We start from the raw sequence: 24,210 nt of genomic DNA, 5'->3' as shown, positions 1-24,210 counted from the left end.
CAGACATTCTTTAATTTAGAGTATTTTCTATTAATACTGAAAACTAAAAAACTACTTTGTAGCTCCTTCCAACACACTGCATTTTGCCATCATCTATTCTGGGGTAACTTAAATAGGAAGCTCTGCAATACATAATTTATTCACATTTTACAAAAACAGCAAACCAAGAAGTTGTTCTTGTAGCTGCAATTCTAAGCAGCCATGTTTATTTGTAACATATTTCTAAAAAACACTTAAAACATCAAACATCAAATTGGTTCTGTTACAGATGTCATTCCTCAACCGAGCAAGCAGCAAAATGTAAATTTAAAACATACAGTGGATTATTCTACATTTAAGATATTACACAGTTAAGCGTATGGAAACCCATAAGACACAATCAACCTACCACAAAATAAATGTATTCCTGAGAATTTTAAGGATTGCAGTAGGGACTCTCATTTTCAAAAAGGTCAAGAGAAAAGTACTTCAGGTAATAGAATCAAACCTCTGAGCGAGAGCCTTGCCAGTGTGTGGCTTATTTCTAAAGAGTTCACAAGAGGCAACTATGAAAAAGCAATGCTGCTGTTGCAACAAGGATTAAGCTTGCTAACCATCATTGCCTGCAACTAAACTGAAATTCCTGCTGCACCCCTTCTCTCTCACCCCCACCCCAAAAGCTCCAGGAAAAGATTTGCATTCCACTGATTCGCTTACAGGCTCCAACATAAGACAAAGGCAAAGGTGTGTGTAACTGTACAATTTGGAAATAATGTTTCATCATGTTAGTAAACAAAAGCTCGCCACCTGGCAGATCAAATAATTCTTAACTAAATACTTTCTTTAGCTGTTAAACATAGAAACCAAAGTCTAAAAAAATAATCAAGCAGTAAATACTTGGAATATAACATTGAAAAAATACTCAAAGAACATAGCTGATGTTGTACTGTAATGTTTTACTTCATTTGAGTACAGGAAATTTCACCCATCCTATGATTTATAAAGTACACAAAACAGGTACATAAAAGGAAACCAAACCCCATCAAAAGATGATCATATGTGTGCATATGTACAAATAACATACACACACAAAATGTGCAAATTTCTTTTAATGCAAGTTAAACAACACATATGCAGGATAAAGTTGTACAGTGATAATGGAACAGAGCATATCTAGGAATCTAGTTTTGTATCTACAGCCAGTGCAAACTCACAAGGCACAAACTCAATGCTGACACCGTGGTGTTGTAAGTTACATTCAGGCACATGTCAATGTGTAGCTCTTCAAAAAAAGATCAATGGAAGTGCTACTTCTGTACTAAAGTGCCAGCTTTCTCTCAAAATGTAAGCACTAAATTGATGTAACCTATATGCAATAGCTACCAGTAGGGTTCTGAGATCATTCATCATTGGGAAGGCTAAAATATCTGTTATGCTCTCCCTTGCATGAACAAGTATGGTATTTCCCAAAATACAATCTCCGAAGACTACCTATACCTCGCCAGCCTTGACAAGTGGAATCGTACAGGATATTGTTAATTTTTTTTTTCCCAAACTTTAGTCAAATTCCTGGAGGAAGTAAACCCAGATTTAAAAACAAACAAACAAAAACAATGCAAAACAAGAACAGCCAGCAAAACACCTTCTGAGATAGCTGTATTTAAAAAACTCTTGCCAGATTGCATAGTGACAGTGTGTATCAGCTAGTCAAGAGTTAAAAACAAAAATTTTGCTTTGGACATCAAGCTTTAAGACAGCATAGCAGAAGCCAAATACCAGTTCCATTAGTATTTAAACGAAGTACTGGCCCACATAGTCTCATCCTCACTGTGTTCTCCTATTTTCATAGCAAACCCACACTTGCAGTATGCTTCATTAGCAAATTCTGTTGCTTTTATCTAAATGAAATGAGAGCGATTAATATGTAGGCTGGTAGACTGACACTGAAAACACCTGACACATATGTTCTCTTCCACCCCTCAAAAAAGGGCTTTTTTGAACCTACTGGGAGTTTAAAACTCACTTGTACCAGGCTTAATGTAACAGTAAAACTGAACTAATCATTAACATTTTCTAGTATTTAATAGATGTTCCACATCACTTTTCTGTCTCACCCTAAAATCGCATTTTCATATTATTTTTAATAGAAGACATTTGATAGACATCTGAGGAAAACAATACAATAGAAAAGCTTAAGGGTCTTTGCAAAGGTATCTTCTATTACTTCTGCAAAGGAAGAAGAGAGTGATTTCATTGGCATTTAGTTGAAGTGCCATCAATAAAGACACAAGAATACTTAAGAAAGAAAAAAAAGTTCTAATGCTCCACGTATCTCTTTGGTTTAGCCTTCCTGACCAAAGTCTTCTGTAAACTTCTTTAACTTCTCCAGGTCCTGTTCATTAACTGTAGGCTTTGTGCTATCTAGTGACCTGAGCATATCCATCTGGGAGGAGAAAAGAAAACAGGTGTTTTCAGAAACTAGTATGGTACCACTGCTAACAATCTTATTGCCAGGACAAAAAAATTAAAACATTAAAACGCCCACTAGAACAAAATTACCATAGGAGCTCCTATTTACAAAAATCTTCAAGCAAGCTTAACACTTCTGCACAGGTGAAACACTTTAACCCTGTGAAGACAGAAAACTGCCAATGAGTTTTCTAGTAACAAAACTACAACCTCAGGTTTAGGTTTAAGGCAAGCATCCATTCAATTTATATTAATCTCTCTTTACTGAAAAGAACTGAACTTCTTTTTGGTTTTTTTTCAGTTACTATTTTCAATCCCTCTTGAAGTATATACAACAGTTTAAAATGGAAAATAATCAGATATTCTGATGCAGTCTTCAAAGACCCACAATATAGAACAGCAGTTTGTGATTCATCTCTAGCAAAGTTTTAGTGCTCATGACCAGTAATTTTGCTCTTTTCAATTCAGTTAATTTCCTATTCAGATACTAGGAAAGGGAGTTCAAAATTGCAGGTCTATGAAACTGAAAGCAGCAGTTAAAACACTATGAATAAAAAGGAGGAAGAAAACTAATCAAGTCCTAGCCAATGGCAACTGAAAAAAGCAGATGCCTAACACCTTATATTACTATAAAATTAAGAGTAAACCCAAAAGTTAGCATAATTTTCTAGACTTGAGAGTTCTCTCATCAGACTAGAATACCCTGTTTAGAAAGAATTAAAGCCTGATCATTTTGAGGACAGGAACTGATTTTGGACACTGGGACAACCTCCTGTGGTGCATCCTAACCCCAGGTACCATGAGAAGTACATAATAATTATCACGTTTAACTCCAGGAAAGATTAACTAAAAAATCTGGTTAGAGCATGCAGGCAAAAGTTTTAGGGTAGGCTTTCACCTGCATGCATCCTTTTGTGCTTCCTCAGTATGCAAATATGCACAGAAAATTCTCTTCTGAAATACAGTGATGGCTATATTATATATATTATATTATACAAAGCAGTGTCTACTGCCTAAGAGGGCTGTGATCCCCATGAAAGACACTTATTTCTTTCATTCATTACAGGACTGTTTGCACACAAGAAATGAGAGCAGAACAGATTTGTTATCAAGTCCTTTCCTCAAGCACTGCACTTAAATTCAGAATTCTATGTTTTGCTCTTGGGAAAAAATGCACAATGAGTGTCCAGCAACATTTTTTTTAAGCAGTGAACTAAAATTTCAATTTGTTTTACACTGACATATTTTATTCCCTAGATCAAAGGAAGTATCTTAACATGGAAACAAAAGAAACCCCCTGGAAGAGCTGCATCACCTGTGATGAAACTTAAACTGAACTAACATGTCCACAAAATTTTTAAATTTTATTATTTATGCTTGTATTCGTTTCATAGGCAATATTTCCAATTTATACAGAATACAGTTTTCCACTTCTTAGTATCAATGTTAATGCTACAAAGTGATGGGAAGGAAGCCTTCCATGGGGCAGGGATCCTGAAGGGTTTAAATGAATAAAAGACAAGCGCAAGAACAGTGGAAGAAGCAGATGCTGTCTATGCTTGAAAGGAGAGCAGCTGCATGACAAGAACAGTAAGAAATGATTATCAAGGACAGAGAGCTGGCTTTTCACAAGCCTGCTGTACTGTAGTGCTGTATGTTGGGAATTCAAATATTATCTGACATGTCCAGCATTTCTGAATGTTCAATGTATCCAGTTGCTTTGCATAACCATGTAGAAAGGAGTTTTTACCTTCAAATTTTTTACAGAGTTCTGCAAAGCAAGAAAGAAATCTACAAATAAATACCTACCATGGAAACTTTAGGCTCCAATAATTTATCACCTGGAATCTCCATCCACGTCATTTCGATGGCTTCAGGATCCCCTGGAGAGCAAGGGGTGAACAGATCTACTATCGTATTTGGATCAGACAGTGATGGTCCTTTTACCTAAAAATAAAAGAAAAATACTCAATTTATAGGAGTAGTTATAATTATAAAGACAAAAAAATAGCATCTTTTGAGCAAAAAAAACCATTCCTTGGTTATATGCAGATGCCCCACCCACTGGGAAGACATGTCCTGAGAAAAGAGAAATTGTATAAATGTATATACATGTACTGGCATCATTCACTTTGAAAACATGCAGCTGTACCCAGATACTTAAACTCACATGAGGTCAAATCCCAGAACCCACTTCCTCCTAAGGTTAAGGACTTCTGTGGAAAATCAACATGCCAGGAAATCCTAGTTGGAGAAGACCACCCTTCCTAGTCTCTGGTTACTTTGGGAGTTCATTCATCACTGGTTAACAGCTTTTTAAAAACTCCTCAATAATTATCCATACAGAGATGGCTTTTCCATCTTTGAAATAATGCACTCCCAAGTTCTGAACACCTTTTCTGACATCTCAGCAGCGCCTGCTAGGAAGGAGGGCCGCCTAGTGGAAAAAGAGGAAAACCACCCTTTTAATTCCAGACACCTGGAAAGACCAAAAAAAAAACCTGCACCAGGTGTCTGTTCCCCTTCTGCAACGTGCTATCTCAGACCCACAGTTTTATTTTCCTTTGTTGTTACCTGAAGCATCAAACATCCACAGGAACTCAAAACACATGCGAAGACTGAAAGACAACCCACTAACCAGCTATGGCTAATTTTAACAGCAGAGAACTAGATTGCTGCTCTTAAGTGCATTAAATCATAACATTGAACAGTATTCTGTAATACTCAAAACGTTCTCTGGCACACCTGAATCATCACAGAGAGCAAAGCATAGTTTACAATGAATTAATAATAACTGAGGAAAGCACTGTTTCCTCAGTGCAAGAAAGGGCAAGATGTCTGTTATGATGCAAATAATAAAGCTAAGGTTTTGCTTATAAAAATAGAAAATCACATCTTATTAAAAATACTAACAGCACAAATAAAATCAGTTTGGACTATGTCAGAGGCCTCAAAGTACCGCAATTGTGGCGTTTTTTTCCTTCCTTTTTTGAGGGTAATAGGCAGTAAGAATTCCTTTTGGGCTGCTCCACAAAGTGTGGCAATTTAGGTTATTTAATTATTCCATGGTTTGACTGAGACAAGCCTCAGGTTCTTTCAGATTTGAACCAAAGGCTAAAAGGCAGCAACCCTTTAGCCAGCAATGTCAATGTCACTTACAGTCAACAATGGATAAATATTTCAGGCAGCACTGCCTAAGACAAGGAAGCATCTAGAAAACCCTCGATTTATCAAAATAGCTGCCTATTTTTAAACAAACACAGTTTACATCAGTGTCACTGCTGAATCACTCCCTGCCCCCCCAACACCTCCTCCCTGGGAAGAAACTTATCTAATCACTATTTCAAAATACTCGTTGTGGTTTTAAATTGAAGAGCTCCTCAAAAACCCTTTAAAATCTTTTGGGGTTTTTGTTTGTGATTTTTTTTTCTTCCCCTGACCAAAATGACAGGCTGTAGGTTTATTTTAATAACTACAAAGCTGACCAAGGGTTCCTCAATGCAGATCTTGGAAACTCAGGGAGTCCTCATCTACTCTGGACCATACTGGATTAAAGTATTCCTTTCTCTTTGAATCTTAAGAGCCTATCTGCAATTCAAAATAACTGTAGCTGTTCAGTTTAGGACCCTTAATCCTTTTATGTCAGGCTGAGTTACTGGTAAAAAAATTGCAATTGTAACTGAGATGACAAAGAACTACTGTCAACACAAGTTACCTGGTATGTATCTCTTGAAACCTTAGTATCCAAAATTTTTCCTAATATTTCCAACATATGAAAGCTTCTATTTAGAGGAAGCTTTCCCTCTGCAGAATACCTTGACTTTCACCCAACATACATGAATTACTGTAAAATCAAAGTCTGCAGTAAAAATTAAACAAACAAAAAAAAAACTTTTGTAGGTCTACTCTAAAAAAAATACTACCATTTTATTTAGCCAACAGAGCTCGTACATATTCTGAACTCTGTTTATAACCATTGATATCATTATTGCTCTTCATTTTTTCACTGAAGAGCTTAATAGTTTATAGACAACAATTAATTTGATTGAACAAGACCTGTATGTGCAAACTTCTCCAGGGGAAAAAAAAAAAAGGATCCCCAGATTTAATGGATTTAGATTGGAGCTAAAGAACTCTAGTTGGTTCTTCGTTCAGATGAGATCTAAACACAGTATATAGAGATAACTACAAGATAAACTAAAAAAAATATAGTATCAATAGTCTCTTTAGAGTGCACATAAGTAAGTGTAAACTAGTTGTCACATTATAGCAGCATTCACTGGATGCTGCATGCTGCCCAAAAGATGAAGCACAGACCTTGCTCAGTTGTCTTGCATTTTTACTGCTGCTGCAAGTAACAATGATACAACGGTTTTACCAGAGCTTTACAACAATCTCCATTTTTCAATTCAAAAAACATGCCAAGTAAGCAGGATGTGCATACTTATAGTCAATCTGTTCCCAGGTGCATGAAGGATACATTTATTTAAGCATGCTAGAGAAACACAAAAACTCTGGTAACTTGATCCAGAACGAAACCTCAATGCTTTTAAAACTAGTCATGAAGAGACACTGAAGAGTCAGCAGAACTTGGATTACAGAGCAAGGGTGTCCAGACAGAAGATCCACCAGATTTATGGCAGGACTGGGGTGTAGGGTAAGGAAAAAACCCGGGAGGAATACCCATGTTCTATTCTGGTCAATAAAAAGGACCTTCACAAGTGTGCGGTCTTACCCCAAACCAAACCGTTCGCTTGCAACGAATTTTCAAATTAACTTCAAAAAAATTTTGATTCCTACTTACTTTTTTAAAGTGAGTAGCAGATTGCACCTTTCTTACAGGCTGCATCAGTGCATCACGTACAATGACACTTATATCTGCACCAGAATAGCCCTCAGTTCTCTTTCCAAGCTCTCGATAATCTGATTCCGTTAGGAGATTTGGAGTTGACCCAAGGTGAAGTTTGAACATTGCAGCCCTGGCATGGTCTTCAGGTAAAGGAATATAAATACGCTTCTCAAACCTGGTTTAAAAAAGAAGAACCAAGATGAAGAAGAACCAAGAAGAACTCATGCAGGTGCACAGTGGAAAGAAGCTTAAGCAATTAAGTATATAGGATGCTCCTAACAACAATAGAAAGAAACAGTTTCAGTATTATTCATCTTTAAAAAAATAATAATCTAAGGCAAATATTCAACAACCTGTTCTCAGAAATAATAATGTGGCTAGCATAAGCTGACATTCAAAATAATAACTACTCCCTTTTCATGACAAACAACTCTTTGGACTGAAGTTATTCCAGATTACCTCCAGCGGAGTTTTTCTATTTTAAAAGAAATAACTGAGGGGAAACATTCTTAAAGTGTTCCAAGTATGTCTGAACAGTTTTCACACTCAAAGAACTGCCTGATAACAAGCTGACACCATCACTTTCTACAGTCTTCAATTGAATTGCTGAAAACCTCATAGTTGGAAAGAAATTTGAAGTCATATTCTCAAAACACTTGTCAGTCGAAAATGTTGGTAACTGCAGTTCTTCCTTTGAAGCTGCATCTGTTCTTACAGTGGAAATTAGCTCCCATCAACAACATAAGAGCAACTCCAAATTCTTTAGAATGTGATTAGTTTGATATACATGACAAAGCAGGCCACATCCAAGAAAAGAATAATTTATTTACTACTACTGTTTTACAAGTTCCTTAAGTCTTATGGACAACTGTTGGATAGTTACTCTTTCACACTCCAAAGAATAAGAAAATGTTTCATGGTGTTGGCTGGGACTTCTAAAGGTTATGTAGTCCACTAGTCACTTTCCACTACGCCAGGTTGCTTAAAGTCCCATCCAGCCTGTCCTTGAACACTTCCAATGATGGGATATCCACAACTTCTCTGAGCAACCTGTTCCAGTGTCTCACCACAGTCAAGAAGGAAATTTCTTCATTATGTCCAATCTAAACACACCCTCTTTTCAGTTTAAAAACATTGCCTCTTGTCCTGTCACTACAAGCCTTTGTAAAATACCTCCAAACATCTTTGTCTTTTAAGCCACCTTAATATACAGAAAGGTACAATAAGGTTTTCCTCAGAGCCTTCTCTTCTCCAGGCTAAACAACCCCAACTCCCTCAGCCTGTCTTCATAGGAGAGGTGCTCCAGCCCTCTGATCATTTTCATGGACCCCTTCTGGACCCACTTCATCACACCCATGTCTGCCTTGTACTGTGGACCCCAGAGCTGGCATTAAAAAAATTACTTGAAATACTAAGCAACACATTCACCTCCAGATCTGTCTTGCACACAACTATAGGCATAGAGGTTGTAAGCAATCTCTGGAGATCACCTGGCTGAACACCTAATCAAAGCATACCCAGCTTGAATTAAGACTATAAATGTCAGTGACAGACACAAAAATGTAATGTTTCTTTAGCCAACAAAAATGACCATCCAAGTTTTGTCCTCGTCACAACAACCATGTTTGTCTATAGCTGTATTTGTACTGATTTTCTACCGCTCAAAGACAGATCCAGATGTGGCAGCCGTTTACAAAACACCCATTAAAACACACATTGAAAGATCACAAACTATGCCTGCCCACTAGAAAAACATGATGTCTCTGTGCAACATAAGGCTACATTTATATGAAGGAACTGAAGCTACTCCACAGTTTGTTAACAGCTGAACAGGAAAGTTCTAGCTCCTCTTGCCCATCTGAGATGTATTTGTGCCCCAACTCCACCAGGAAACAAACTAACATGAAAACAGAATATTTTTCTGCTTTTACAAGCACAATTGTCTAACCAAGAGCTCAAATAAATTACAGAGCCAATAGAAGAATGAAAAACCTACCTCTTTATAAAGGGGCAAGGGCTACTATTTTGGCTCAATCCATTTCACGGAGTTGAGTTGTAGAACAACAGCCATGTCTGCAAACATGAGCTGGATTACTGCCTCAAGTAATCTTAGACTGAACCCTCACAACGGCTGCAAATTTCACACCATGAAAAAATGCCATCATACCTTCTCCTGATAGCAGAATCCAGAACCCAGGGTATGTTTGTTGCTCCTAAGACCAAGATTCCTTCATTGTCGACACCAACTCCTACATCAGGGCAAAAATCATTTTACCATTTACATGATCAACAGAGACTGTTTTAAAATGGCAACATTTAACAGGATGCAACTGCAGACCCGTTTGAGTGTTCTCATGCAAGGTACGCTTAAAATAAGTATCTTAATTCCTTTGAATGATTCTGTAAACGAAGTAAACTTACCCTGCATCTGAACTAGAAATTCTGTTTTTATCCGTCTAGCAGCTTCACTTTCATTTTCACTTCTGGATCCGCAGAGGGAATCTATCTCATCAATGAAGATAATAGAAGGTTTGTTTTCTCTGGCAAGCTGGAACAAGTTTTTCACTAGTCTTAAAAAAGGAAACAGCTTCAGTTATCTGAATGGTTACACAAACACATTAGTTAAGATCATGATACAGTCACTTCTTTTAGAGAAAGCTAAAAAAGGAGTATTAGCATGAAGCTAGTCAAAGATACAACATTCTTCCAGCTCCATAACTCAGTATTAAACTAAGAAAGATAGTATAAAGGAAGCATAAAGGAAGGCAGAATATTTTAAGAGTGCTCCAGGCATGGTTTTGCAAGAAAAAGTCATTTTTTTGGGTCTACATATCTGCAAGACAGTCTGGATTATGCAGAGCTACCACTCTAAACAGATTCTAGAATCACAGAATGTTACAGGCTCAAAGGGACCTCTAGAGAGCAACTAGTCCCATCCCCCTGCCAAAGCAGGATCACCTAGGGCAGGCCACACAGGAATGCATCCAGGTGGGTTTTGAAAGTCTCCAGAGAAGGAACCTCCACAAGCTCTCTGGGCAGCCTGTTCCTGTGCTCCATCACTCTCACAGTAACCCTCCTATGTGCTAGCTTAAAGCCATTAATTATTCCTTGTCCTATTACTGGGCACCACTGAGAAGAGATTGGCCCCTACCTCTTGACACCCAGCCCTCAGGTATTTATAGACATTATTAAGATCCTCTCAGCCTTCTTTTCTCAAAGCTAAACAGCCCCAGTTCTCTCAGTCTTTCTTCACAGGAGAGATGTTTAAGTCCCTTCATCAGCCTCATAACTCTCCGTTGAACTTGCTCCAGTATATTCCTGTCTCTCTTGAACTGGGAAGCCCAAAACCGGATACAGTATTCCAGATGTAGTCTCACCAGGGCAGAGTAGAGTGGAAGGAGAACCTAGATATGCTGGACACACTTTTCCTGATGTACCCCAGGATACCAGTGGCTCTCTTGGCCACAATGGCACGTTGCTGACCCATGAGAATTCACTGCCCACTAAAACTCCAAGGTCTTTTTCCATGGAGCTGCTTTCCAACAGGACATCCTCTAATCTGTACTGGTGGTTGGTGCCATTCCTACCCAGCAGCACAGCCTTCTGGTGTATCAGCTGCCCCTTTCAGCATCAAATAATCAGCAAACTTGCTAAGACTACACTCCATCCTCTCATCCAGACCACTGATGAAGATACTGAACAAAACTGGACTCACTACTGATTCCTACATGGCTTTCTCTTATTTAACATTTGTAACCTAATCAGGTTGCTTTATACTACTTTGCTTTATACTACTTTACTAGATACTTTTTATATTACAAGTAAAGTTTTTGCAAAAAAAAACCAACCCCAAAGCCAACCCAAAACATCAAAATAGCCTAGCATTATTAACACATTTTACTAAGTTAAAAAGGAAAATAAATAGGAATATGCTGGGAAAATCTTCACATTACCAGCACTAAATCTCATCATGCCAAGCTGAACTCCAGTTCTGAATTCCTTTTGCCACAGAAAAAAAGTAACTCAAGGTTTCCATTTTTTTGGGAAAAAAAAAGAACAGTTCAAACACCTCATGAGATGGTCTTCCTTCTCCTTCTATGATCTTGAAATAGTGTTGCTCAGTTCTCCCAAACTTCAAACTATTCAAGTGTGATTTTGACAAGTAGTATCACCATATGAAAATCTTCTCTGTACAACAACCCCAGAGCTCTTTCTTAATTTGGAAAATATTCATTAAAAGCCTAGATGGACATATTCCTACACTTCTAGACTACAGCCAACATGTCACTTGAGGCTTCCCAGTCTATTCACATATCACATAGTAAGAAATGAAGTTAGCCCAGGGAACCATGAAGTTTTATATCGTGGTTGCTCCTCTCCTTCAATCTCTTTTTGCAAGGCTCTTACGCCTTCTAGATTTTGTTTGAAAGAAGGATAAAGAAAAAAACATCCCCTCAGGGACAAAGGAATTCCAAGTTTACAGCATGGCTGCTGGGACAGATGAGTGGGGAGATGCCAAGAGTAGGCAAAGTACCTCAGTGCTTCAGACTGTGTGCAATCACAGCTGAGTACAGTTGGGGAATAAGTTCCATGGTTGTCCCAAAAACGTTCTGAGCTAATTTTAAAAACTATCTTGTGCACTGAAGAGAGGTCCAGCTGCAGCAGCACAAAACAAAGCGCATGATGATACATTCACATAGCACCGTAGCATGAAGCACAAACACCTAAAGTTTGTTTTTTAAAAAGACATTACCCTTCTCCCAAATTCTATTTTTTTTACAGCATTACTAATCTTTTGTATTAATCTGTATTAATCTTTTATTGCCAATGTTTTCCTGGACCTCTGGCAACTCCAACTTACTTTTCACTTTCTCCTAACCACTTTGAGACAAGGTCAGAGGAAGATACTGAGAAGAAGGTAGAGTTGTTTGCTTCTGTTGCCACAGCTTTTGCTAAGTATGACTTCCCTGTTCCTGGTGGTCCAAAAAGGAGAATTCCTCTCCAGGGTGTTCTCTTTCCTGCAAGACAGAAACCAACAGTCAAAGTACTGCAGAAAGGAAGACTAAATCTATTTTTCTGATTAAGTCCCTCTAAATTTGTTCAGAGGTTTTCCACAGCTACCCACGAAACTTCTGTTATTTCACAGCCTCCTCACTGAGAGCCCAGCTTGAATCTCAGATACACTGGCATAACACCATTCTCAGACCCCAGTGCTGGTCCTGACTAGCCAATAGCAAACAAATGCTGTAACTCTGACCTGTAAATAGGTGTGGAAATTTAATGGGCAAGATCACTGCTTCTTTAAGGGCTTCTTTGGCACCTTCGAGGCCAGAAACATCACTCCATTTTACATTTGGTCGCTCTATAACAATTGCTCCTGTAAGAGAAGATTGTATAAGTTAGCATTGCACATATCTTTACACAACTTCAATGAATTCCATTCTGGAAAAAAACCCACAGAAACTAATGCCAAGGACCATACTGAAAGAACCCAAGGCATTTCTAACTAGATCTAAATATTGAACACTGTTAGTCAAATGGATTTTATTTCTACAGAAATCTGTCACATTGTTTTACCACAATAAACCACAGAAAACCACTACACTTGAGAGTTAGAAGTCCTGCAAATCCTAAACTGACCAGCAAATGTGCATTTAATAGTCACAGAGGAGCACTTTCTGCAACAGGGACCCAGGCACCATCACTTCACTAAACCACCATTGTACTTTCTGAAAAATTAGAAATTTCATTTTAAACAACGCAATAGATGAAGCTGCACTAGCCCAGGATTTACAACATTCTCCAGCAGATGAAGTAACTTGTTGGGTATCTCTGGATTTGCAGCAAACAGCTGGATCACCTACTGGTGAAGGACTTTTAAGAGTCAGGGCTGAAAACATCAGAAAAGGTATATGGAGCCTGCTTAGCTTCAGATGATATCTTCTTACTACAGTCACGTTCTCCCAAAGTTTATTACCAAGTGTCATCTTGTTTAATCAACAACTTCAGCTTGATTTTAGCCAACGTAATTCAGTCTTCTTTCAGACTTCAGACTTGTTAGTCTGACATGCTAAAAGTGGTTTCATCTTGACTGCTTTTAAATGAGACAACTTAGATCCAAGCTACTGATTGAATTTTAGATCTTATAATCCCAGCCAAGGCAAATCCTAAAGGTAAGAGAAATTTCCTCAGATGAACAGATGCCAACCAATCCAATGCTTCCCTAAATACTGTAAAACACTATAAAGAGGGCAACCAAAACTTTCAAAGGGCTTTATATAATTGCAGATTTGGCTTTCACCAGTTATTCTCTTGAAACTTTCACCTAATGCCTTCAGTACGCTGTGAAGTAATGTAAGGCTACATTTTAATTCTACAGGACTGAAAATCTGCTGTTACTCACTGCCTAAGGAATAAAGAAAATAACACTTTATTGGTATCTCCTTTGAGATTTTTTTCTTTTGCTGCATTGTTGCATTCCTTTTTTTATCAGATTGATATGAACAATTTCTGTTAACAATTGTGATTGTTAACGTTTGGAATTTAGAGTCCAAAAGTAACATCATATTGTTAAATATATTAAAATGTTATAGAGGAAGTTGATTGCAAATGGTCTTAGCTTACCATCAATATGCTGAAATTAATTCAGTCACTTGATTTCAATGCATTAAATTCTTTTGCTAGGTTGATTACATCTCAGTTTTTCTAAAAAAAACAACTATGGGCTTCATCACTAAAATAATTAGCAAAACAGGTAACCATTCAGAGAGCAACAGAAGATTATCTGAAAGCTGAAATATCAGTTATCTGCCCTAGAAATACCATAGTAATTGTGTATTACACTGCACTGTAAGGATATCACCTGTACCAGGAAACAAATGAAACTGGAATTGTAGGTTTCCTGATTTTGTAGGTGTAAATCAATAGCTGGAAGATCAAGCAATACAGTGCAAAAGGCCTTTAAAAATCTAAACAAGAGTACGTAACAACAGACCCACAACTACCAGCCAGTCTGAACACTGCTGTTCACTTCTCCCACAATAAGCCAAGCCACTAAAATTTGGGAAAGTTCCATAAGGCAAAGCCAGCTAGGAGTAACAAGGCAGCAAAATTAAATACAGGAAATTTCTGTGGCTGCTGTGGCAAGCAAAATGAAAATGAGTGATTTGAATATTGCCTAGAGCTTGTATTATCTGAAAAACAGATTCCTGTGATAAGTTTAAAGGTACCAAGGATGTCATTCCTCATATTTTCATGCAATCAAATGTATAAACAAGAACATTGTCACAGAAAGTATCAAAGAAGTGGTAGATGCCACATGAGTCTTTCCACATGAGTCTGCCCTTCAGTTACTTCAGTGCTTGAAGTAACTGAGGGGCAGACTCACGTGGAAAGTAACAAAGTCTTCATAGTGAGAGACAGGGTAAGTATCCAACGCTCATTGTTCTTCTGTCATTTTAAAATACAGGAAACTGTCCCATTTAACCCTGCAGAAGATTAAATTAATATGCAGTGAAGTAGAAAGTATAGCACAGTTTCTAAATATGATACAATAGCTCCTGAAACTTCACAGGCAGAGAGATCTGGTAAAAAGCATTTTATCTCTGTTCCACTGAAAAACAGAACAATGAAATTTTTTCAGATCCACAAGTAGCCTCTGGCAGGGAAGCACTGAACAGTTCTTTGCCATTAGAGGGTAATAAATACCAAAGAAAGTCTCTTTTTTACTGTGCACAAAACTACTGGTAGCTGCTATACATGGTATCACTGACTGCATTCAGAGTTTGAGTTTTTCAACTCAAACTATTATGTTACTCAACTAAAAGAGCATCTTTCTGCATATGACAAAATGCTTCCTGTTACTTTAAATGGTCAAGAATCCATGTTCTCAACTCCTAAAGCTAAGCACAAGTTTTTTTGTGAAAATGGTCCTGCTCACACCAAATATTTATGTGGTGTCTGGTACCTCAGCCTCTAGGCAATACTCTAATGCACCTAAGAGAAAAAAAAATACTTATTCAGTTTAGCCAATAGCTACCTGGGATCTTGCAACTTCTCCCACTGGAAAACACTGTCCTGATAAATGGTACAATATTAACACTGAGCACAGGGCACAGGAGATACCTTTCAACAGAGTTACTGCATGAAGTTTTTGGCACACAAACTAAGACTTCCATATAGACTACACTTCTGTATATGAAAAGAACACAGCAGCTGAGCCACTAATAGACAGTGTTGCCCCTACTTAGAGATGCTTTAAAATTACCTTGAAGTTGATTCTGTAGCTTCTTTTTTTCAGGATCTTCTGATTCCCCTTCCCCATCACTGTCATTCCTGATTTGGAAACAAGAAAAAAAACGTTGAAATACAATAAAAGAGGCTGCTGTCTGTTTGGATAAAAATCAGAATAACCACTAGTCTGAGGAATGAAAGAAACTTTGAGATACTTTCAGAGCTTTAAGTTTAGATCATTGTACTGCTTTTCTACACCACATCCTTTCTAATTCACCCTCCTCACCATTTCAACTTTTTATGGGTCAGTGCCCTCTTAACATAATTTTACATAATTTGAGCCAGCCTCTAGGAAACAAAAACCTTTTTAACAAGCAACAAGGAAGCACTAAAATGGTTTATTTGTAGACACTGGCACTCATCCTCTATCTTGAAGTACAACAGAACTTGGTCAATTCCATCTAGTCCTATGAAACTCTACACTGTTATCTGAGAGCAAAGGAAACTGAAAATTAAAGAAGAAAAAAAGAGCTTAAACTGTGAACAATTGGAATGGAGGTCATGAAAATACACGTAACCTCTGTGATATTACCAATTCCTTCTATTACAAACCAGGGGAACACAGTACAGCTCAAAAAATAATACTGATGAGACAAATAGACAATGAAAGAGACTGAAAATAAGGTGAAGTTTCAAGAGACAACTACGCACTTCTAGCTGTTCAGGACTGCCAAAAAGAGCAATTCCACAAAAATGGGATAATCCTGAACCCTTCCTCTCTCCTATCCCCATAACAGCAGTAGAAAATATAAATCAGGCTCCGCTTGTTCAGCTCTCTGATAGAAAAAATTAAAAAAAAAAACCCAAATCTAACAAAAGGAAAGCAGTGGAGAGACTAGGCAGCAGCAAGGCATTAGAGTGATTCAGTTCATCTTACAGAACTTCACCTTCCACAGAGCTTTGCACTTCTTATCAAGCAGGAGCCAGATCACACTCGGGTCCCAGTAATCAGTCTGAATTTTTTTTCTAGTTAGTAAGTCTTTAAATGGAGAAAAATTAATGTTAAGGGTCATTGGACTCTTTGCCATTAGATCTGATAATCTTATGTGTTAGTCTGAAACAGCTCTCATTCTTTAGTAAATTTCCTATGCAAATGTTTGCACATTTTAATAAACAAGCACAGAAATGCCTGTGATCACATCTTATTTTTCTTTTATTAGTCCTCTGTATTTCAGCATCAGCAGTCATCTGAAGGATTTAAAAAACACTAGTTAAAATGATCTTTAAAGAGATGAATTTCAGAGTAAGCTAAGTTCTGAAAGTATTTTGCTTTACCTTCTCCAAAAACATACCCTTTTCCATCAGCAGGACCACACTCTTTAACTGGTTTTGGTGCAGTTTTTTCTTTTTTTTTCAGATATTCTTTCAGCTTTTCTGCTCTGTCCAAGTATTCTGTACATTTCGTTCTAATGCTCTTTTTTGCTTTATCACCCTGTGCTTCATCTGAGAGTTTGAAGAGAAACAATGCTTTGTTAACAGCAAAACACATGCATATCAACACATGACTAAAATGCCATCTTCTTTACCTTATTGAATTACCTCTTTCACATAACCAAATACCTCAACTACTTATTATTCCACTACACTGTAGACAGGGAGGAAGCCATTACCTACCAGGAATCAAATACACACCCAAACATTGGTTTGGCTTAAAATTTGACTGTATTAAGGATTAAGAACAACAGCACTGGAAGCTTTTCTGTCAGCCTTTCAAGCTGCTACACGCTGTCTTAATAAATCCTTTTCTAAAATAGCTCATCAAGAAACAGCTTGTGCTAAGCAACTTTTATTTAGAAGCATACTTTATTTTTTCATAGCATCCTAATTTTAAAATATCTTCACAACATAAAGAAAAAATTACATAAAACAGCTGAAAGAGTTGTGGTTCAACAGCCCCACTGTTCTTTTACAGAATCACAAAATCAGCTGGGTTGGAAAGGACCTCTGGGATCATCAAGTCCAAACCTTGATCCACTACTGCTGCAGTTACCAGACCATGGCACTGAGTGCCACATCCAGTCTCTTTTTAAATATCTCAAGGGATAGAGAATCCACTACTTCCCGGGGCAGCCCATTCCAATGCCTGATCACCCCCTCCATAAAGACATTCTTCCTAATATCCAACCTAAACCTCCCCTGGCAGAGCTTAAGTCCCTGCCCTTGATGGATGCCTGGGAGAAGAGAATGACCCCCCCCTGGCTACACCCTCCTTTCAGGGAGTTGTAGAGAGTGATGAGGTCTCCCCTGAGCCTCCTCTTCTCCAGATTAAATTTTAGTCACTATTACAGTACTTCAAATCAGTAAACAAAAATTATCACATTAGGTTTATGTGTTACATTTCCAAAAGTACATCAGGATCATTACAAGCACAGAAAGTGTAGTGATATTCTGACAAAGTCTGTAGGATATAAATGGTTATAAATAAAACCACAAATATAAATAAAACCACAAATCATCCTAAGTGTCTATAAAGTAAAGAGATTTTTCAAATCTTAGCTATCTCTAAGTGTCAGGTAAGTTACCTTATGTCAGGTAAGTAACCCTAGCCCACTTAAATGAGGGTTGGACCTACATTAAGAAAGTCCCCTCCTTGCATACAAACACTGGACGTGACACAAAAGATACACAGAAGTGTGAAAGGGCATAAAATAATGAGAACGTGGAAATGGAAGAAAAATTACAACACATAAATCCATCTCACACATTTCATTGACCAGGATGACCAGCCAGACTATGGCATTAAGAAGCTAAAAAAATGCTACCAGGGAGGTTGTAGAAAGGCAAGGATCATGAATTAAGGAGCAAAAAACACTCCATAGCTACAGCAAAGATTTCTTGTGTAACAGACAGTTTTCAGCACAACAGAAATACAAGGATCCCTGTTCTTCTAGTCACATTTCCTCATGCAATGGCTAGCCTGAAACATTGCTACAGAAGTCCAGAGGAAAGACAGAAAATTCCTTCCTCTTCATCTCAGAAAACCCCAAAACAAAACACAAGTGAAAATAATCTGATTTCTTATGAGAAGGGAGCACCACACAAGACAGTAAAGGCAAAACTACAAAATATGTCAAATATGTCAAATCTGTCAATAGAAAGTATTAATTGATGATAAAAGTAAAAATTTAAATACTGATGCCAACATGAGAGATTACTTGGTGCAATTTGACTACTAAACTCTACTTAATCATCCAATAAATTACACTTACATTTAACAACGTGGAGGAAATACTGCACAGCGTGTTGGTACAAGCGGAAGGCTTCCTCATAGTTTCCTGCTTGATCTTCTTGTGCTGCCTTGCTAGCAAGGTCTATTGCTTTCTGTAACACAAGGAAATAACTAAGTGCTGCTTAACAGCATTTCACATGACCAAAGAGACATTTTAAGCTGCTGCTCTGATTGTTTCTTGATAGCCATTTTTTCTGCTCTTCAACATTCACCCCAAAGAGCTGAAGGCCCAACTGCAAGGTGGTGCTTTGTACACGACACTTTTTTATCCTTTTATGAACAGTGATTAACAAACTGCTGATATTTCCTAGCACATGCAAAAGCGTAAGTGACAAGAACAAGCTTCTGTGTACTAAACTGGAACTCCTACTGGTTTGTCTATGCTGCTTTCCTTATCAATCTCTTGCATTTATTATGGAAAGATTTGGAAATCCATTCTATGTTTGTTTTTCTTTATCACAGGCCCAGACTATGACTGAAGACATCAGTAATCCCTGTCAACAACAGAGTCAATACAGGAAGTGATTACAATACGCTGGAACCAGCACTATCACTTTTCTGGGAGACATCTTCCCCGACTGATTGACATTTGTTTGGCTTCTCTAGAGGAATTTAAGTTCTCAATATCCAAAACAGAAATTCTAGTTAGCCCACAGTGGGAGGGGACAAAACAAAAAAAAAACACTGCACAGAGAATGTACCCAAATTATGAGCACCAAAAGTTCTAGAAGTTACGGGTAGATTTTTGATTTGTTTGTTGAGCTAGTTTCAAAGAAAACTGAGTTCCAACCTATTGTATTGTATTGCATACCCTGGCCTATGGATTTATTGGTATCACCGTTATTCCTTTGCTCTTAAGTGCTTAATACCTTTCACCACACTTTGTTCCTTAGAATGCCTTTACCACTTCAGGACAATTGAAACTGTGTGTTCATGGAAGTTTGTGGCAAGTGTTGGACGACTGCAAGCATCTGGTTTTTTTGGAACAGAAATTGTCTTCCCTTTTTGGAGAAGCCATGAGCTGATCAGCAGTTTGCAACATAGAAATGGAGTGTCCCCTCCTTGTTATTCACCTTGTGCTGGCCCTGTTAAGTCCCCCTATACACCATTGAAACCCAGAAAAAGAGCAAAAATTAACCTCCCCCAAAAGCTACACTCTCCTTAAAGTTAAGTGCCTTTAGTGGCTTAAATTACCACAGAAAAGTCCAATTAATCCTGTGTCCAGTAAAACAAAGACAGTGGTGTATGCAACACTAAATCCAAAGAATAAATGGCAAAGACTACCTGCCAAAGCAGACCTGTGAGAAAACAGGGCATGTTGCTGCCCTGCTCCTCTGAAACAGGCAAAAAGTCTGCATCACTTATTAGCTGGTTTTGGTAAACTCTGTTTCTTGCAAATACCCAGACGACTATTAACTGGGCACAGGATTCTCAGCGCTGGTACTTCATTACATCAGCTGACACCTCAGCCTGTTACTGCAAAGAACACAGCTACCAAACAGGAAAAAAATTATTAGAATGTTGTATGAACTAGGGCATGGATCACCATTTCTGACTATCCACGAGGCTGTATTTATCAGGCTATGGACGAGCAACACCCTCAGAAAGAATGTTGGTTGGAAAAAAGTTTCCTTTCCCTTCTGTTCTAGAGCCTACAACATCCCCCCACAACCTGTGCTAGAATAAGCAACACTTGGCCATAACAAACTTACAGAGACTATCGGAGTTCAAAACAGCTGAAGAGAAAATGGCTATTTTTAACACAGGTGATTTCTGGGTCTGCTTTGCCAACCCGTCGCGAAGCCGCCTGCACAGCCCCATCCCAACGCTATCAGAGACACAGCGCAGGTGAAGCCTCCCCACAGCCCTGGAAGAAGCCTCACGCCAAGTACGCGCCTAGGCCACAAAAGCCAACAGGGCTCCCCAGGCGGACATCAGGCCCCGCCGGTCCACACTCCCTCTCTCGGGACTCTCCGGGAGCAGAGCCCGGTGCTGATCAGGGGATCAACCTGTGGCTCCTCTTCTTTCCGAGCCCCCAGCAAAGCTCCCTCGCCACCCGCTTGCGGCTACGCCTGCCGACACAGGCAGCCACCGCCCCCCTCCCCCCCCGCCGCAGTTCCCGGTTCCGCCAGCAGAAGCCGTCTGCGCTCCTCGTCCTCCCAGGCCGTCCACAGACCCGACCCCGGGGACCGTCCAAGCCCCGACCCCTCCTGCCCGGCTCCGCCCCGGGCAGGGCCGGCGCCGCTCTACCTGCAGGTTGGCGGTGATGCCGGCCATAGCGGAGCGATGGAGGGAAGGAGACTGGAGAAGAGAGCGTGGGCCCAGGGCCGTCCGAGCTCCGCTCCCCGCTCCGCTGCCTCCCGCAGACCCGAAACCGCGGCCTCCACCGGGCACTTCCGCACCCTCACCGACTCGCTTCCGCTTCCGGGTTCCGCCCCGCACGCCTCAGCTGACGTCACACCGTGCGCCGCGCCCCGCAGCGGCGGGAGTTGCGCACATGTGCGGGCTCCGTGTTGGGGAGCGGAGGTGCGGAGGTGCGGAGGTGCGGAGGTGCGGAGCTGCGGGCTGGTGTCAGAAATCCTGCTCTGAAATGTTAAAAAGTCATCGCTGGGGCTCAGGGTGGAGGCAATGTCTCACCCCGCACCCCGCGTTTAAGAACTTTTAATTTTTCCCTCTCTCACACGCAGTAGTTTTAAAATAGTTCCAATTTTTCATTCTCACGCTACGTTTTAGAAGTTTCCCTGCGCCTCCCCCTGCCCTCTGCCCGGGTCTGGTTGGGGTCAGTGGCAGTGTCCTCTGCATAACCTGGTGTGGGCTCTGGGTGCCTGTGCTGGCAGAGCCATCTCGCGGGCTGGTCCTTGAGGCACAGGAGCAGCCGGGAGTTGCTCACCGTGGGGTTGGTCATAGAAGTGTTGGGATCTGGGAAGGAGGAAGTGACTCAGACCACACTGTAAACGATACACAAACCAGTTCCGTAAAGTCAAGTTGCTGTGAGGATTTACGAACGTCTGCTAAATAGTGCTGCGTCCTTTATCGCGGTGCTGTAATTCCTTTAGGGCAAAAAGAGTATCCTGGGAACCTCACTGGGTTAGTAAAACCCTTTCCTCAGACTGCCTCCAAGTAACCACAGTGCAAGTTTGACTTAATAAATTCAGTCTCACTTTTTCGTTTTGTTCTGTGATTAAATCGTTCTTGGAACCTCTTCAGGACTGTCAGGAGGTTGCCAGAGGGTAACAAGCCCACCCACAGTCACCCCTGTACCTGGGGGAGGTTGTGGTAATCTCTGCCTCCAGTCATCTGCTCAGCAGCTTATTTGGGTGAGTGCCCTCACCTGCTCACATGCTGGAGGATGTTTTGGTCGATTTTTGGGCATGGTTAGTGGTAACAGGTGTTTTCCTTGGCTCAGTTGAAAATGTGAAAAGAGATAAGGTACTAAAGATTAAGTCATGTAATCAGGCTTTGGGAAATTAGATGGTAGAGGTGTCAGAGACTGTGCAGTTTATTGAGTTTTGTCACAAAGGACAACTGAATCTGGCCAAGTGACAGGAGACCTGATGATTTCTAAAAGGAACCTTACAGCTCTGTTGCTATCAGGACTCAAGCATTGCAGTGATGGTGAAAAGTGCTCAGGAAGACTCCATGGGTTAAATCACATATTCATTTATTTCTTAGTCTTATTCCATCTTTAAGGGACGAGGCACAACCATAATTTTTATACCTTCACTGATGATTATGCTGCCATAAAGACTTTGTTTTATTTTTAATCTCTTTTTTATTTAAAACACACTACTTCCTTGGGGATACCGTTTTCCTTCTGTTTTCACCTAGTGGAAAAGAGTATTCTCAAGATACATTCCTGTTGCTCATATTTCTGTCTCTGTCATCTCTACCTGGTTTTCAAACGTGATGTTATCAGTCACGCTGAAATGGCTTCTGAAGCTCCTGAAAAAAAAAACCAACCCCAAAATGTTTCTACAAATGTGAGTAAGATTTAAAAAAAAAATAGATCAGAAAAGGCGCTTTTGTCTTTACAGGTAACAGGCTAAATCTTGTGCTCTCTACTTAAGTCTTACTCATGCGGTATTCCTACTATAATTGGACTTTGCAGCTTGTTTGGCCTGATGAGGGCTGACTGGGTGCTTGGTGATGACAGCAAGATTAATTCCTGAGAGGCTAATGTAGTGTCATGTCAAGGATATTACTTCAGTTTGAGGGACAAGTATGGTCACATCATCTAATACTCCCCAGAGCTGAAGTTCCCGTGTTACCGTACTGTAAGAACCCATATCATAAAGGCTATGCACAACTAAGTGTAATGAAAGTAAAGCATATTGAAGATGTAATACCTATGAAGACCTATTGGGCTCAGCTAAGTGTAGTGAAATGAGGCAATCAGGTGTTGCTAATTACAAGGTGGGAGGCATGAGCTTGTGTTAAAAGGTAGGACTATTTTATTAGCTTACATAAATTAGGACTGTTCATGTGTTTAAGTATATTCAATTACAGATATCAGTTCAGTTCCTGTCTTCTCCACGTGCTTCTTGTGTGATAGTGAGAAAATTATTTGAGAAAAGAACATTACAGTGTGTCCAGTGAATTTGAAGTACAGTAATTAATACCAGCTGAGACCTAGCCAATTTTTAAAATTTATCACTAGTTTTATACTAATCTTTGGGAAGTTCAGTGCTCTACTTATATCTTGTAGAATTTTATATGTATCTTTTCCATATTTCTAGTCCATGTTTTTAAAAGTAAGGTCCATCCCTTGTGTATGTTGCATTCAGTATCACAGTCAATCTTATCTCAGTTTCTGCTTTTATAACACAAGCAAATAACAAACATAATTAGTAGTTCCTTGACATTTTTCATCAGTTACATCGGTCAAGCCAAGTTATAAATGTAGCAGATGAACCTTTCTTGGGGCACAGCGCTTCAAAGTCAAACAGTGCTCCGATCTTGCTGCCTTCAGACTTGGCTAGCCTTGTTCAGTGCTTCTGTTCCAGACTCAGGTAACCACCTCCACCTCCACCTCCACCTCCACCTCCACCTCCACCTCCACCTCCACCTCCACCTCCACCTCCACCTCCACCTCCACCTCCACCTCCACCTCCACCTCCACCTCCACCTCCACCTCCACCTCCACCTCCACCTCCACCTCCACCTCCACCTCCACCTCCACCTCCACCTCCACCTCCACCTCCAGAGTGAGCTGAGCATGCATTCGGAACCTCACCTTTTATTGGCCCCCAACACTGCTCATGCACAGCTGGGGTCAGGGCTTAATGCAAGCACACGCCTCCCACCTCGTAATCAGCAACACCTGATTGCCTCATTTCACTACAGATAGGCCCATCTTCTGATTTCCTGTCCTTACTCCTATTGCTGGGGTGTT

General features: G+C 39.7%; 1 protein-coding gene across 1 annotated transcript; it reads right to left on the bottom strand.

Moving 5' to 3' along the window:
* Positions 1-915: 915 nt before the first annotated feature.
* VPS4B (vacuolar protein sorting 4 homolog B) lies at positions 916-21,237 on the bottom strand. The gene is made up of 11 exons (XM_008492604.2): positions 21,069-21,237; positions 18,799-18,910; positions 16,882-17,032; positions 15,564-15,631; positions 12,555-12,674; positions 12,159-12,315; positions 9,719-9,867; positions 9,465-9,546; positions 7,253-7,472; positions 4,258-4,395; positions 916-2,422 (listed from the first exon to the last, which is right to left on the bottom strand). Exons 1-11 carry the CDS (start codon positions 21,093-21,095, stop codon positions 2,321-2,323), a joined length of 1,326 nt encoding a protein of 441 aa, XP_008490826.1. The 5' UTR covers positions 21,096-21,237; the 3' UTR covers positions 916-2,320.
* Positions 21,238-24,210: the final 2,973 nt, after the last annotated feature.

This window comes from Calypte anna, chromosome 2 (assembly GCF_003957555.1).
Source record: "Calypte anna isolate BGI_N300 chromosome 2, bCalAnn1_v1.p, whole genome shotgun sequence".
NCBI lineage: Eukaryota > Metazoa > Chordata > Aves > Apodiformes > Trochilidae > Calypte > Calypte anna.
This window is presented reverse-complemented; position numbering and strand designations above follow the sequence as displayed.

Bases quoted from the DNA above. Each gene is read 5' to 3' on its own strand.
- VPS4B (XM_008492604.2), bottom strand. From the start codon at position 21,095: ATGGCCGGCATCACCGCCAACCTGCAG. The intron at 18,911-21,068 runs GTAGAGCGGCGC...CTTGTGTTACAG, and splicing joins GCATCACCGCCAACCTGCAG to AAAGCAATAGACCTTGCTAG. The intron at 4,396-7,252 runs GTAAGTAGGAAT...TTTTATTTTTAG, and splicing joins CTGCTACTCACTTTAAAAAA to GTAAAAGGACCATCACTGTC.